This window comes from Podarcis erhardii (assembly GCF_964252035.2).
Source record: "Podarcis erhardii genome assembly, chromosome: 7".
NCBI classification, from domain to species: domain Eukaryota; kingdom Metazoa; phylum Chordata; class Lepidosauria; order Squamata; family Lacertidae; genus Podarcis; species Podarcis erhardii.
In genome coordinates this window covers 64,195,407-64,210,718 of record NC_138511.1, presented here as the reverse complement: position 1 = coordinate 64,210,718, position 15,312 = coordinate 64,195,407, and the positions used below count along the sequence as shown (strand labels likewise).

At 44.9% G+C, this 15,312-nt stretch overlaps 1 protein-coding gene and 1 long non-coding RNA gene across 2 annotated transcripts; both read right to left on the bottom strand.

The window, feature by feature from the left end:
• Nucleotides 1-4,063: 4,063 nt before the first annotated feature.
• On the bottom strand, nucleotides 4,064-6,902 carry LOC309347480. Its single transcript, XR_014158952.1, has 2 exons — nucleotides 5,913-6,902; nucleotides 4,064-4,956 (listed from the first exon to the last, which is right to left on the bottom strand). It is a non-coding gene; the product is annotated as an uncharacterized lncRNA (long non-coding RNA).
• A 753-nt stretch (nucleotides 6,903-7,655) lies between these two features.
• On the bottom strand, nucleotides 7,656-14,836 carry LOC309347479 (UPF0500 protein C1orf216 homolog). Its single transcript, XM_081872105.1, has 2 exons — nucleotides 14,671-14,836; nucleotides 7,656-12,795 (listed from the first exon to the last, which is right to left on the bottom strand). The coding sequence occupies exon 2, from the start codon at nucleotides 12,777-12,779 to the stop codon at nucleotides 11,868-11,870; it is 912 nt and encodes a 303-aa protein (XP_081728231.1). The 5' UTR covers nucleotides 12,780-12,795; nucleotides 14,671-14,836; the 3' UTR covers nucleotides 7,656-11,867.
• Between the last annotated feature and the right edge of the window lie 476 nt (nucleotides 14,837-15,312).

The window sequence follows — 15,312 nt, the reverse complement described above, 5'->3', positions numbered from 1 at the left end:
AGTGCTGATCAGCTGATGGGCAGTGACCAAGCCCCAACGGTATCAACTCCTCCCCCCTTTTCCCTGGCAGGGAGGGGCACCATTTGGTGGTTCGCCTCAGATGTCAAGATGTCTTGGGCTATACCTGACAGCAGTCTTCCCACCTGGGATTCCCAGCAACTGGTATTCAGAAGCATACTGCCTCTGATAGTGGAGGTAGAATATAACCATTGTGGCTAGTAACACTGACAGCCTTATAGCCCATGACTTTGTCTAATCCTCTTTTAAAGCCATCTCAGTTGGTGGCCATCAGTGTCTCTTGTGGGTGCAAATTCCACAGGTTTAATTATGTGCTGTGTGAATCTGTCCTGACTCTTAGCAATGTTTTGCTTCACTGGATGTCCATGAATTCTAGTATTATGAGAGGGCTTTGCAGTACACCTTGCTGCCCTCTAACAACACCATGCCCTCTCCACTATTAAATATGACAAGATACTCTGATGCACACAGAAACGTAGCAAGATCCACGTGTACTTCATGCTGTCAGAAGTGGTATAAATTCACTCAGTTTGTTTTCAGGCTGTTTCCCCTGGTACTCCCACCTCCCCTCCACCTCCGCTGCCTGATAAATGAAGCATGTGGGGTGGGTGGGTTAAGCCGTTTTCCGCCGCAAGGCCTGAAGCTCTGGCTTGCCTGCTATCACCAGGATAAATGCAGGCTTTTCGGCCTAGAGGCGGGCCCCAGCCCTCCCTCTTTCCCTCTTGAGTTGGGTTATCAATCCAAAGCTCCACATCGCTCATCCCAGCCTGGGCTCGCTCTCCACTGGGAGAGACTCGTCTACCCTTAGGCCATGAGCAAGACCATTGTGACTTAATTCTACACAGTATCGACACCAAACAGACTCCGTCTCGGGCGCTACTAGCTACCTATCTTTCTCTTTTGTGTTCTTCTCTTTTTTTCACTTTTTTTTTAACGTTCTCTACCTCCTGCTTTTTAAAATGAAAAAAAAAAATCATGCCTCTGTGTACCGTGTACCATGTGCTGGCTGGGGATGATGGGAACTGTAGTCCAAAACATCTGGAGGACACCCAGTTGATGTATGCTGTGGAAGGCCATTCCTTGTTTGTTTCTCAATTCCATGAGATTTTAAAAATCGTTTGCTTTGTTTTGTTTGCTCTTAATTGCAATATCATTTAGGGATTTTGAATTTCTGTGCTTTCCGCTATAACCCCAGCCCTCCAATTCATGCAGCCTTTTGGAGGGATTTTATAGACTCTTTTGACTAGCAAGAGAGCAGGCAAAATTGAAACAAACACATGCCTGCCATTTGCGCTCTATACACGTCAGATGGCATTGGCACACAAACTAAAATGCCATGTGTTACCATGGTGCCATTGTCAGGACAGCCAGCGCCAAATCATGATTTTTTTAAAAAAATGCATGTTCTATTGATTCTGCTTCTTCATTGTCATCAGGCCCAGCCCCAGACATTTTGCAGCCTGAGGTGAAGGACAAGGTGGCACCCGCTCCCCATTCTATGCTCAGAAGCAGTGGGATCTCACTTCAGCATTCTCCACTAGGGATGGCAGGATCTCTCTATTTCAGTTTTCACAATTTCCTGCTTTTCCAATCTTAAATTAAGTTTCTGCAGCAACTTGTATTTTAAACAAGCAGGGGGGAAGAAGAATCCTAGTGGAAATTCTTCAGCATTTTCATGCAAATTTATCCTTATAAACACATTTTTGTACTTAGCTTCAATTTCACATAATGCATTTGTCTATGCTATTTTCACTAAAATGTTTGTTTGCATGTACATTTCCCCTGATATATGTATTTTTTAAAACATTGCTTGAATGAGTGCATATTTTGAAGGATGGTTCTTGTGTTATTTCAGAAACTGTGAATCAGATACATTCAGCTTTAAATGTGAGGGGACTGACAAGAGGTGGATTTTTGGACACATGCAGGTGAACTATTTTTGACATCCACCCCCAAAAAAGCTCAACAACCCTGGGCAATCACCCCCCATTTTCTTAAATTTGAGTCTCCAAAAATAGGGGGCGTCTTATACATGTGGGTGTCTTATTACATTATCTATATCTTATTATTATCTATATCTTATTACATTATCTCTAACTATAACTATATAACTTTCTGTCCAGGCCTAGCCCAAGACATTTTGGCACCTGAGGCAAACCATAAAGTGACACACACAGTGCCAGGGAAGAAGGGAGGAATGAAGAACATAAAGGTCAACATCAGAAGTATGGGGTGGGAGAAGACTAGTAGTGCCTCCTAATTCACCCAGGCTGCTATAGAGGCAGCATTGGGTCAGGGTGCTGCCAAGGAGGTGGAAGAGTTGGCCTCCATAGAGAATGCTGCAGCTGCTGCTGGCAGTGCTGAATTTAGGGTGGTACAGGTGGTTGCTCCCGCACAGGGTACTGAGCCATAGGGGAGCAAAATTGAGAAGATCCATTTTGGGATGCGGAATTTTGGCCTTGCACAGGGTGCCATTTTACAAAAGATTACCAAAGTCTACCCCTGCTTCTGGCACTGAACAGCACTGGGCAATATGTTCCTTGGAGGCCAGATTTGCTGCGCCTGTGGATCCTGCTGCTCAAAACAGTCACCTCATGGGTGGGTCAGCCCTATTTCTTTTCTCCAACAAAGGTGGGTGTTTAGGAAGAATGGCCAGGGGGCTATTATACACATACACACACACCCTGCCAGCAGATCTGGGGGCTAGGATTGCTCTCTGCAAGGCTTTTAAATGCACACTTAAAATTGTGAATGTGTCAAATATGTGTATCATACAGGTTTTCTAGTGAATGAGTGCAGCTCTTTTTTATGGGCATGCTCAGTAGCAAACCTACTTTCCCTCAGAGTAATGTTATTTGCTTAGATTTTATTACTTAATGGGTATTTTATTGCTTGTGTTTAGTTCATAAACTATTTTAAAATTAATATGAAAAAGTTGTGTGTGGATGTTTAAATAGTGCACAACATGGCCCTTGGATAAATTTGACACTTCTCCTCAGGAATGTCTCTGGCCCAGTAGAAGTAAGCAGCATTTGTTCAAACAGGGCTCCGGCCAGATCGAGTTATAGGCCAGGAGGAGAAGGGAGGATGGAAGAAGAGAAGGATGTACCAGGAGTTTTCTGATAAAAAGTTAACTCTAAGGCTGCGTACACACAATATATATTTAAAGCACATGGCTTCCCCCAAATAATTGTGAGCACTGTAGTTTGTTAAGGGTGCTAGGTGCTCTGTGAGGGGTAAACTACAGTTCCAGTTACTCTTCAGGGGTGCTTTACATGTATTGTGTGTACGCAACCAAGGCAGAAGTTGAGAATGCAAAGCCTTTCTATTGCTGTGTTCTTTTTGAGCAATGGTGTAGTGAAAAAGGCCACTTTTTCTAAAGGCTCTTCTTATCATCAGAATATAAAAACAAAGAAAATAATCTGAATTTCCAGCTGAGTTGCTCTTGCTTAATATTCTTCCGCGAAGGGTAGTTTTTGTGCACGTAATGGCATTTCAAATGGGATCATTACAGGAGGCTCATACTGTGTTTGCATCAGATGCTGCATCTTAGTTAAGCACTCAGAGTCTTGCCCATTATGATGCTGCCAAGAAAGGAACAAGAGTAGAAATGTGCTTTGCAAACGGGGTCATTACTGCAAGCCTTAGACACCAATGACAATAATCATCATTATAACATATATTATAATAACACCATTATTGTAATAATAACAGCTAGCATGGCCACCCCTCTGGAAATAATAATAAGAATTATTATTATTCATTTCATGTGTCCAAATCTTTAAGGTACCACAAGGCGGTTGTTTATGCATTACCACATTACAACAGGTCTGTAAGGTAGGCTTGTATTGTTCATCGTACCTCAGATTCAAGGATGAATCTGAGACAGTCTGCGGCCATTGATTTTCAACACATTAGTTCCCTTTCCAGGACGGAGAGCACCCATATGTCAGCAGTGTCACTACTGCTACTGGCGAAGGGAAAGGGAAAGGATGAAGACGGCAATGTGAAGAGATATTATTGTTACTACTACTACTACTACTACTACTACTACTACTACTATTTTATTTGTAAATTTAACATACAAAAGAAAGCAGGAAGAAAGGATAAAATAAATAAAATAAAGGTAATGCGAACAGCAACAAAAACCCACTATCAGTTCACATTACAGATACAATAACCATCAGTATATGTATGTCAGCCAGACAAAATTGACATCTACCTGACCTATGTTCAAATTTAGCCAGGACCATGTGGCCCTCAGACGATTGCATAATGGATAGAGGGTAGTCATCCTTCCAGGCTCAATGTATTAAGTGATGGCAAGTGATTGACTGGTGGTGGCCACACCGACCTGTCAAATTTTGATTGCGGGGGCTGAGGGGAAGGTAATAATCTGGCCCAGCATGTGGACTCAGTTTCCCGTTGCTGCTCTAGTTGAATGGCTGTCCAGTCCAAGTCCTGTTTCAATATGAACCCTAAGGAAGCAGGAGGAGCCCATTAAAACCTGGACAACATACTGAGCAGGTACACAGGTCACCTGTCTGTCCACAATCTCCACTACTAGGGTGAGAGGGATTATATTTCTGCTTAAATTACAGAAATTTCTAAATCTGTACCTCTACATATAAATCAGCTTGTGTAAATATTATGCAAAATTGTGCCCCCTTTTCGCTCTCGTTTCATCTTTTCTTGGGGGGATGCATACGTATGTAGATACCCCACAGGTTCTATAATCCATTGAGCACACACTTTCGAAAGGGTCAGCTCTTGAAGTTTCTGTCAGTGGAAGGAATGGAGCAAGCTGAGCAATCTCCATTCGCCCATGATGACACAGGTAGATGCCCCTACCCTTCAGTTGTTGGTATGAGGATATGAACAGAATAGGCTGCTTTGTGTCCTTTCTCAGGATGCCACGGTAGAAAGATTATGTCCTCTCTAGAAAACAGAGCAAAGGAATATCCTCCAATAACTAACTCAACTTGGTACTCCTTGTGGGCCAAAAAGGTGAGGGAGGCATATTCTTGCACATTAGACATGTATGACTCATACAAAAGTAGGGTGTACCCTCCAGAATAAACCTGCAAAGGGACACAGTTATTGGGCCTGTGCATATGTAAATATGGGCGGCCCTAGGTCAGACAAGATGTCTGTCTCCCCCTCTGAAGAACATCCCCCTCAAACCCTCGTAAAATGGCTGCCTCGGTCTCTGAAGAAAATGCTCCCAACTCACAAAATGTCTGCCTTCCTCTCTGAGGAGCATCCCCTCAATGCCTCATGAATGCTGCCAAGGCCCTGGTTGCAACTCTGCAGGCTGCAACAAAACAAAAGCACCAAGCCATTTAGAGAGCTTCTAAATACCAGGTATAGGCTGAAATCCTAACCCATATACCTGGGAGCAAGCCCCACTGAACATTATGGGTCTTAGTTCTGGGTAGACATGCATAGGGTTGCACTGTAAATTTGTCTTTTGCTCCACAGCCTGTCTCAGGAACCTAAATATAGCCACCATGACACAGAAAAGCACCCTAGGCCATTTTGTGGCAGCAAAGAAGACAAGAGCGAGGATGACACATCCCAACTGATTTGGCTTGCAAAATTCTCTATTAGTGATTCAAGTGAAACAACTCCACGGCTGGGCTCTTGCTATAGGCCTCTATCCTTGTCTGAGAAATAGCTCAATTCATTAATTTTTTTATGGCCTATGTTCTGGCTGTACAGGCGTACTTACCTCATGGCTAAAAATAAATAAAGAATTTCCTGAGGAATAACCATTCTTACCCTGGTCACTTCCAGATGACCTGTTTATTGAGCATTCATCCTGATATGTTTGCAGGGAAGTTATACAAGCAAGCATTATTCCAAACTTTCCTGTGCATTTTCCTATAACTTACCTTACTTCAAAATCTCGATTTTTGGGGGGCGGCGAAGCATGTTCTGTTCTGTTTTATCATTTTAAAGTGTACACCCTCACTTTTTGAGGAACTTCGCTCACAGAGCAGCTTGCAATCTCCAATAAAAACTGCCTGACACTAAACTATAACAATACAAGAACAGGGTAACAAACAATGGACCGCCATAAAAAGCATTCCCTCCAACATTTTACCAATGAAAATAGGGACGTCCCAAGGAAAAGTGGGACATTCCGGGATCAAATCAGAAACCAGGATGGCTTCTGTAAATCCAGGCCTGAGAGAGGTATGCAGCACTCAAGTGATTAAATTCTCCCAAATTGCCTCAGGGCTGTCAGTTAACAAGGAGAGATGGGTAGCTTACTAAAGGGGCCTATAAACACCTGAGCCGTGACTTAAAGGTGACTCTGCCCAAGGCTTTGTGGAGATTAAACAGACTATTCAAACACTCATTTGAACCTTTCTTCACCTTGTTTTCCCATCTCTTCCTCCTCTTTTTCAGTCTGCTGAAATTCAAGGATGCTAAAAGCCAACAAACACACAATCTATATTTGGAATTTGCCAAGGGTAGAGTTTCATTTAAAGAAAGAACAAGGTTTCTCACGGTATCCACTGTTCTCTGGAAGCCAGGGAAGAATTTGCTCCTGACACTCTGTGCATAAATGTAGCCTATTTTCAGAGTGATTTCTATCAGTATCTTTACCTCCCCACCCCCCAATCCTGCATTCAGTGGTGTCAGTGAAAAACAAAATCTCATACAAGTACTATAAATCTTGGAGCCCTACTTTCCATCTCTTTCTACTACATTTGGCCATGCCTCCTTGTGGTTCAACCCCAACATTGTAATGGTGCCATGTGGCAATTGAGCAGAACGGCCAGAAAAGACTTAAGAGGGACTGTTGAAGGTGACTGCTTCCTGTACCCCAGGATGGCTGCCTGAGATGGTCATTGCACTCTGCCTAGAGGTGTCTTCTAACTCAGTGTTTCCCAACCTTGGGCCTCCAGCTGTTTTTGGACTTCAACTCCCATCATCCCTAGCTAGCAAGACCAGTGGTCAGGGATGATAGGAATTGTAGTTCAAAAACAGCTGGAGGCCCAAGGTTGGGAAACACTGTTCTAACTGTTCCCATTCTGTGTGGAACTGGGAGAACTCAACCAGTCTTTTGACTATTCCTTTGAATAGCTTGTAGACTGGGAGCCTGTGGCTCCCCAGATATTCCTGAACTGCAATTTCCATCACCCTGACTATTGGCCAGGCTGGATGTGGTTGATGGTAGGAGTTGGAGTCCATCAGCATCTGGAGGGCCACAGGCTACTCACCCCTGAAATAAGTGATTCCACCATGTCTGCCCAATAACAAACTGCTTGAGAAACTGCAGTTTCAAAATCAGCTTGCCATGAGGCCCTTAACTAGCTGCAGTTATGTTTCAAGAAAAACCAAGTCTCCCTTGAATTTGCATTGCTGAACTAGTTTCACGTTGCTTTAGATCCTGCCACTAAAGGAGATCACACAGATCAGGCATGGGGAAACATTTTCAGCCCAAGAGCCACATTCCTTTCTGGAAACCCTTCGAAGGGCCACATGCCCATGGTGGGTGGGCCCAGAGGCAAAGGTAGGTTGAGCAGCAAATGTGAATTTTACCTCTGTACAGCAGACATGTTCCTACAAAAGTATCACACTTTCCTGTTTTCCATTTACAGAATATGCAACATCCTACAACCAAAGAGCAGGCATGTGGACTTTTTATTTTAAATGAAAAATAACATACAAGCAATACACATGCTTACTTATTGCACATACAAAAACCACCCATTTATACATAATAGCCTGTCCTACACCACAAACATAGCAAGCTTTTACCCGTTTAGCGGCATCCAGGAATGGACACTGGGAATTATAGTTTGGTAGGGCGCCCAGAGATCTGTACGTGACCCCTCCCACCATACCCTAAAAACTGGGAAAGGGGAATGACTATTAAATCAGTTTAAAGCAGTCATATAGCTATAGAATCTTCCATCATTTCTGACTAGACCATCACCCACAACAGAGCGATCCTAATCAGTGCAGAAATACCATTTTTAAAATGCAGCTTCTGCTCCCAGCAGCTTCTAGCATTAGAGGCAAACTTTTTGGTGCTCCAGCCACCACAATATGGCCATATATGAGCATGTCCTAGAGCTCTACATTCAAATGCCTTCCCCAGGGAAAGTTCTCACTTTATGGTCTTGTGGATTATTTTGCTCAGAACAAACACTTGCAGTATGGAATGTATCACATTATCATTTTTGAGTTTCGGTAAGAAGGTTTTTAGCTATTTAAATATTGTTCTGTGATGTTGTATTTTATCTGTTTTGTAAACCACCCTGGGATCCTATAGGTAAAAGGGTGGTTTAAAAGTAAATAATAATAATAATAATAATAATAATAATAATAATGTTTTGCCCATAATTAGAACTGAATTTTCTTTTCATCTTTTGGTGACATGTGCAGTATTGTTCCTAATTTGCATTACTGATTGCAAATAACAACAAATACTCCCAGGTAGTAATGCTAATTCATGCCACTAATCCAGTCTCCTGATATAAATATGTTATACTATGCAATAAATTCATTCTGTAAAAAAATACACAACAGTAACATACATTTCACATCAAAATCCCTCTTGTCTTTGATGTTGGACGCATAATCTTCATTCTCTTCAGACTGATAAAACATCAGAGTTGAGACTCATTCTCACCTCAACCCAACCCAAGGATTTGAGTTTCTTGATATGGCACCAGTTGTTTAAAATACATAGATATATATATATACTATAAATAGAGCTATCTGCATTTTTTAAAAAGTCTAAAAGTAAACACATGACATTCAAAAAAATACTCTGCATGTAACAAGTAAAACTTGAATATAATTTAAACAAAGGTCAGTGGGGTAGCAGCTTTAAACACGAATGCAACTTAAAGACTAGGGATTGTATCCAACTAAGTTCTATTCAGAATAGACCTATTGAAATTAATGGACCTAAGTTTGTCATGCCCATTCATTCAACTGGGTCTCCACCAAGTATGGCTAATGTTGGATACAACCCTATGGACTTGGTCCAAAGACAGGTTCGATTATGGGAGATGCTTTCATGTTAAGGTTGGATTTTCATCAGTCTACAAAACAACAGCAACAAAACAAAACCCTTAGGCAGTTCTCAAGTTCAATATTACCAACTGATGCCCGAATAGTTACAGTAATGGGAGAGGAAGCCTGTGCTCCTGTTATCCTATTCACTAGACACAACATCTGGAGGGCCACAGGTAACAGCATATGTTCCAGCAGCAGAAGCTAGACAGAGAGGGATGTGAGAGGACCAAGCCTCTCAAGAGAGAAGGGGGCAGGAGGTGGCTACTTCTAAGTGCAACAAAAGTCCATGCAGGTGAGCCCACTTTCCAGACCACAGGGCACTTAAACATGAAGTGTTGTATTCAACGTAGTGACAAGGACAATGTTTCAGCAGGACTTCTCCTTGTGCAACATAATGTTCTCCCCATCTCCTCCCTGCAGCACCGCAGCTGCCTCTTAAATCAGTTCTGGTTTCCCCCCCCAATCCTTCAGAGGAGAATTGGGGGTGGCATGCATGCAGAGGGAAAAGGGGGAAATCCCATTGCACTAGAGCTAACTCTTAAATATTTAGCACCTCAAAATGTTTGACAGTTTCTGACCAAGGTTGGTCCACTGGCAATATTTGACTAGGTGACAGCTGTTCCAGCCCTGACAGCTTTAAAAAAACAAGCCCAACTTTAATATATTGGACAGCAGCAGTGAAAATATTCAAGACCCAAAAAGTTATAATAGTTGGAAAGACAGCCAGGAAGAAACAACTTCCCTCCTTGCCAGATCACTGTACTGCACCTGACACCATTTGGACCAGATGGGACTGGTAGGTCTGCAAACATTACAAAAGATTTCAGCTGGAGAGACAGTGTCTTGTCCATTCTTCTAGCAGGCTAGACGTATTCAACCTGTTTTATTAAAAACCATTTGGCGTCAGACACATGCAGGGTGGGCAGGAACCTGCTGCTTTGGACACGCTCCAGCTGGCTGCACACTCCCAGTTTTCATAAGCTTTGAGCCATGTGACAGTCATTGTTCACCAGCAAGATCCAACATTGCGTGCTTTTGCAGTTGTGCAACTGGACTGACACCTTCCCAAGACATAGCAACAATCATAACGAATAATGAATCTCTGGACATTAGTCCAGAATATTTCTTGAGAACAACTTTCCTTTTGGTGCAAAGCAAAAAGATTGATTTGGTTTAATTTATTTAGAGAAAACATTTAGAGCAATAGCCCTAAAAGCCTAGACCACCAGGGTTGTATTTTAGCTCTTATTTCCACTAGAGGAAATGCAAAATATAAATGCTTTTAAAACTTAAATAAGACATATTGCAAGCAGAAAGCCAGTATTCTGTCACAAGAATGTTGTCTTATAGGATCAAAATCCATAAAAGGTGCAGTTTTTACAGACAATGCAATTATGCATTTGAACCTGTAGATTCAGACTTGTGAAATGGTTCAGCACATCCTCAAGGATTGGCGCAGAATCGGAAAGCTTAACAACTTTGGGGTAGTTTGCATGTGAGGGTTTTTTGGGGACACATGCTAATCTATGAACAAAAGCAATATCCTGTGCATGCAAAGTCAACCCACACTAACTGGGGCAGCAGCAGGGACGGAATCAACAATGGTTATAAAAAAAATAAAAAGCAGAAAAATAATCATGAGAACTAGCCACATTTTCTGATCATTCGAAATCTCTCCATGCTTTTTTTTCGTTCTGGGCACCTTGTTTTTAGTGCTAGCAGGATCAGCAGTGCGTGAATATGCTGGAGGTACCTGGAAGCAGAATAGGAAATGGAATAGGACAGATAGCTTGGACCTGGATAGGAAACAGAGCCAACACCACTGTTTCTGCAGGTGACAAGCACAAAAGGAAGATGGAGCAAGCTTGTTTTTTGCTGCTCCAGAGGTTCAAATTACAACTAAACATTAGGAAGAACTTCCTGACAGTAAATGCTGTTCAACAGTGGAACAGACTGCTTCAGATGGTGGTGAACTGTCCTTCACTGGAGGTTTTTAAATAGAGGTTGGATAGCCATCTGTCAGTGATTCTTTAGCTGTGATGCCTGCATTGCGGGGGGTTAGACTAAATGAAACTCTAGAATTCTATGATTGTATGACAGGGAAATGACCAGGAGACGGTGTAGAAGGCAGGCAGCAGGAAAACAACCTGGAAGCACAGTGGGGTAGCCTTCTGGCTTCACTTAGAAAAATAAGTAGCTCAGACTCAGGGAATGCAACAGATCTAGAAGCTGCAGCAGGCAAAGTATCATCAGGATTGGCTGTCTTGCATCACCTGATATTCAGGATCATGAGGATTCTGCTCCAAACTGTTTGTATCATGGTTTGAGCCAGATTGAAGTTCCTTTCTCCAACACAGGGCATAAAGGCCAATGGCAACTGACCCCTTTCAAGCTCCTTTCTCCTGGTCCCAGACATCAGGCTTCAAGGCATATATGCCAATGTCTTTCCCAGTTTTTATTCATGTTTTTGAGACCTTATCATAGGATCATATTCTCTGTATTCCATTTTGTTATCCACTGTGTTTGCATTTCACCAAGAGAAGCCATGCACCAAAATGAAGAGTGAAACAAGCTTGAAAAGTTGCATCTACTTGTAAATAATATGGGCCATGTGCTGGGCTCAAGATGCCCATGCTCAGTGGGCTACTGATGCTCTGGTATACCACAGGAGGAACATCAAACATTTTAAAAAGCACAAGTCTCCCACCCATGCAAATATGGAAATATGTAGGCACCTCGCTTGTGTGACCAAGCTAAGGACTGAAGGGCCCACAGAAAGAGAAAAGTGCGAATGCGTGTCATGTCCTTTACAATTCTGCCTGAGCTGGGTTCTTGGCATAACCCATGCCTTGCTGGACACATCGAATGAGTTCCTTGCGGTTGTCCAAGATGGTGTCAAAGCTCTCCTGCAGCCGGTTTTGCTGGTCAACCACCTTCTGCTGGAGGCTGCGGATCCAGCGGAGTAAAGCCAGGCGACGATACATCACCAAGTGGACATGGTGCTTCTCTTTCTCCTGCTCCTTGAACTTCTTCTTGTCCTGAAGATTGCGGAAAGCCTCAGCCAGTGCTGGGAAGAGGGTCTCGGAACTAGGAGGAGAGTTCTCTGGCTCAGCTTCAGCAGCGGAACATGGTTCTCCATGACCCTTCCAGTCTTCAGTGGCAACAGCAAGCATGTCCCAAGCACTGGCTGCCCCACTGTCAGGACTATCAATGCTTAGGGAACTGCTGGCATAACCATTGTCTTCTAAAGGGGAGCTGGCCAGCTTCCTTTCTTTTATCCTCTCCTTGGTCACCACCTTCTCATGCTCTGGGTCACTGACTTCTGCTCCTTCTGGAGGTCTGCGGATGTCCTCTTCCTCCTCTTCCTCTTCTTCTTCTTCTTCCTCCTCCTCCTCTTCTTCAGAGGCAAAGGACATGCCACCGGACTTCAAGCCCTGGGGGACATCCTGTGGTTGGCTCATTGCAATTTGCCTCTGCATAAGCACTATTTGGTTATCAGATGCCTCAGGTTCATTGTTCCCTCCTCGCTGCTCCGATTCCCCTGGCGTACACTGGCTCCAGTTCTCATTGGTGTCATAGGCCTCCTTGCCCATGAAATTGAGGTTTGTATCTGGCCGACAGTCCCTTCCACCAAGGTAAGCAGTGTCCAGTTGAGAGTTCCCCTTTGCCTCATTGAACAGCGGGTTAATGGGTATCTCTGGCTGACACATGGCGAACATCTGTGCACCCTCCCAGCTGGGGAAAAGAGAGTAAGAGAGAGAAATATAGGAACAAAATGTGTAATCCACACGCAGTTCACATCTATGTAAGAACATTAGCAGAGCCTGCTGGATCAGGCCAATGGCCCATCTAGTTCAGCATCTTCTTCTCACAGTGGCCAACCAGGTGCCTGTGGGAAACCTGCAAGCAGGACTTGAGCACAAAAGTGCTCCCCCTTCTTGCAGTTTCCAGCAACTTGTATTCAGAGGCATAATACCTCTGACCTGTGGACAGAGCATAGCTTCCATCACTAAGGGCCTTTTTTGGACTATGTCAAGAATGGGGAACCTGTGGCCTCCAGATGTTGTGGGACTCCAATCTGCTAACATGGCCAATGGTCAAGGTTGATGGGAGCTGGAGCCCAACAACATCTGAAGAGCGACAGGTTCCCCATCTCCTGGTCTGTGCCATGTGTGAAACAGCCCTCAGCTGAAACCCTACAAGTCACAATTGGGTGGTAAACCATTTTGAGAGGCTGTGATAAGGCACACACCCGCAGAGGACACACAATTTGGTATCTTTCTTTTTCTGCTCCTTCCAAATTTGCACCCCAGCGATGTCATTGCCTCAGGCTGTGGAACTTTGGCAAACCCTGGCGGTAGCATGCAATATATTTTTTCAAAAAATAAAACACCTACAACGTGACTTGAAGAGAGGCTGTTGGCTGTGACTTTTGACAGACAGAAAGACAGTGGAGATGGAATTCACCTACAGCTGGGGCAAGGTGGGGCTCATGGCTCTCTAATGTTTTTGCTGACTTATAACTCCCATCATCCCTGACCACGGGCCATGCTGGCAGGGGCATTAAGAGTTGGAGCCCAACAACACCAAGAGACACACAGGTTCCCCACTCTTTGACCAAGAGCTGGTAACAATTTTTAAGCGGCCAGTGACCTGTTTCTCAGAGCATCTTCTGCAGGCTGATGGGGTGCAGAGATATTCCTGCTTGCCTTCATGCACCACCATTGTAAAAACAATTTAGTTCACCAACCCAAAGTATTTACATGACTTTAGGCAGATTACAGGCCAAACAAGGGAAAGGCAGTAGGTTTGGGGGCCTGGGGTGGCCTGGAGGTTGCAAAATGAACACTGGGCAACTCATGGACAAACTAAACAACTGAACAGAGGGTGATGAGGCCTATAAACAGAGAGACTCTGCTACCCAGCTGCAGCACAGCTGATTCCCATACAGCAGTTTTTGCCAACCTAGTACCCTCCAGCTGTTGTTGATCTACAACTCCCATCAGCCCCAGCCAGCCCCATATGGTGATGGGAGCTGGAGTCCAGCTACATCTGGAGGGCACCAGACTGGCAAAGGCTGCTGCTCAGCAAGGATGGGGAACTTGTGGCCCTCCATATGTTGCTGGAGTCCAGCTCCTAAACCTTGCCAGTGATCAGGGATGATGGGAGTGGGAGTCCCCATCTGGAGGGGCACAGCTTCCCTCTCCCTGCTATACACAGTCTAAGGGGAGGCTGGGCAGTTTCCACCCCTGCACCTAAATACCTCCTAAGCTTGTAGCAGTTTTGTCTACACACAAAAACACACCGGTCCCAATCCTCTCTCGATCCCACATTGTTTAACTTTACGACACACGAATTCAGCGAAGGAGCGGGGGCGTCCATCTGGCATCCTGCCAAACGCAAGTGGTTGCGCAGAAAGGGACGGTCGTTGCTGCAAAAATCCCTTCACAAGCAACAAACAGGGAATATGATGCAGTTTTGTCCCAGCTTGGGCACCGAAGGGGATCTGGTTGCAACCACCACCGCCACCCCGCCGCTCTGTGTGTGTCAGTGCGCCAGCCCCTCGCAGCTTTCTCGCTTGCTATAACCAGGCATGTAACCGGCACTCACCGCTAGAGCCTTGCAGAAAATCAGTGGGGAGGGGTGGGGGGTGTTTCAGTCTGCGTCTCTTGCCGCTGAGCTTCTGGAGAACGGAAATCGCATTAGGCAATGAAGCAGGAAAGCGTCACGGGCTGCCCGCTTCCTAGAGCAGGCAAGGTTGCTGCTGGTGGTGGTGGTGCTGCTGGCACGCAGCGGGAGGAGAGAGCTCGGCGGCCGAGCTGTGAATGGCGCGCTCTGCAGCCACACAGGACCGCCGCTTGGGAGCACGACAGCAAGGCAGCGCCGCCACAGCACCTCCTCCGTCCGCAGCCAGAGAGGGCCCAAGACCAGTGCTGGACTGGTTTCCGGAAGAGTAGCTAGCGCCTCCACACACGCACCGCCGCCGCCTGCCCGGGCCAGTTCACACGACCCAAACTAGCGTGTAGAGAATGCGAGTGGGAAAGAAGGTGGGAGTATTTGGGGGCGGAACCAACCTGCTGCTGGCATTCCGGCCGCTAAACGAGAGGAGCGCCAACGTGCGTAAATAACTCCTTACGGCTTCTCTTGGTCGACAGACACGGGTAAATCACATGGCAAAACTATCTGCGATGGACCGACTCAGTGTGCCGGGGAAAGGCGGGCCGCGGGAATTATGATGATGATTTCAATTTA

Coding starts and splice junctions, on each gene's coding strand:
- LOC309347479 (XM_081872105.1), bottom strand. CDS start 12,779: ATGTTCGCCATGTGTCAGCCAGAGATACCCATTAACCCGCTGTTCAAT.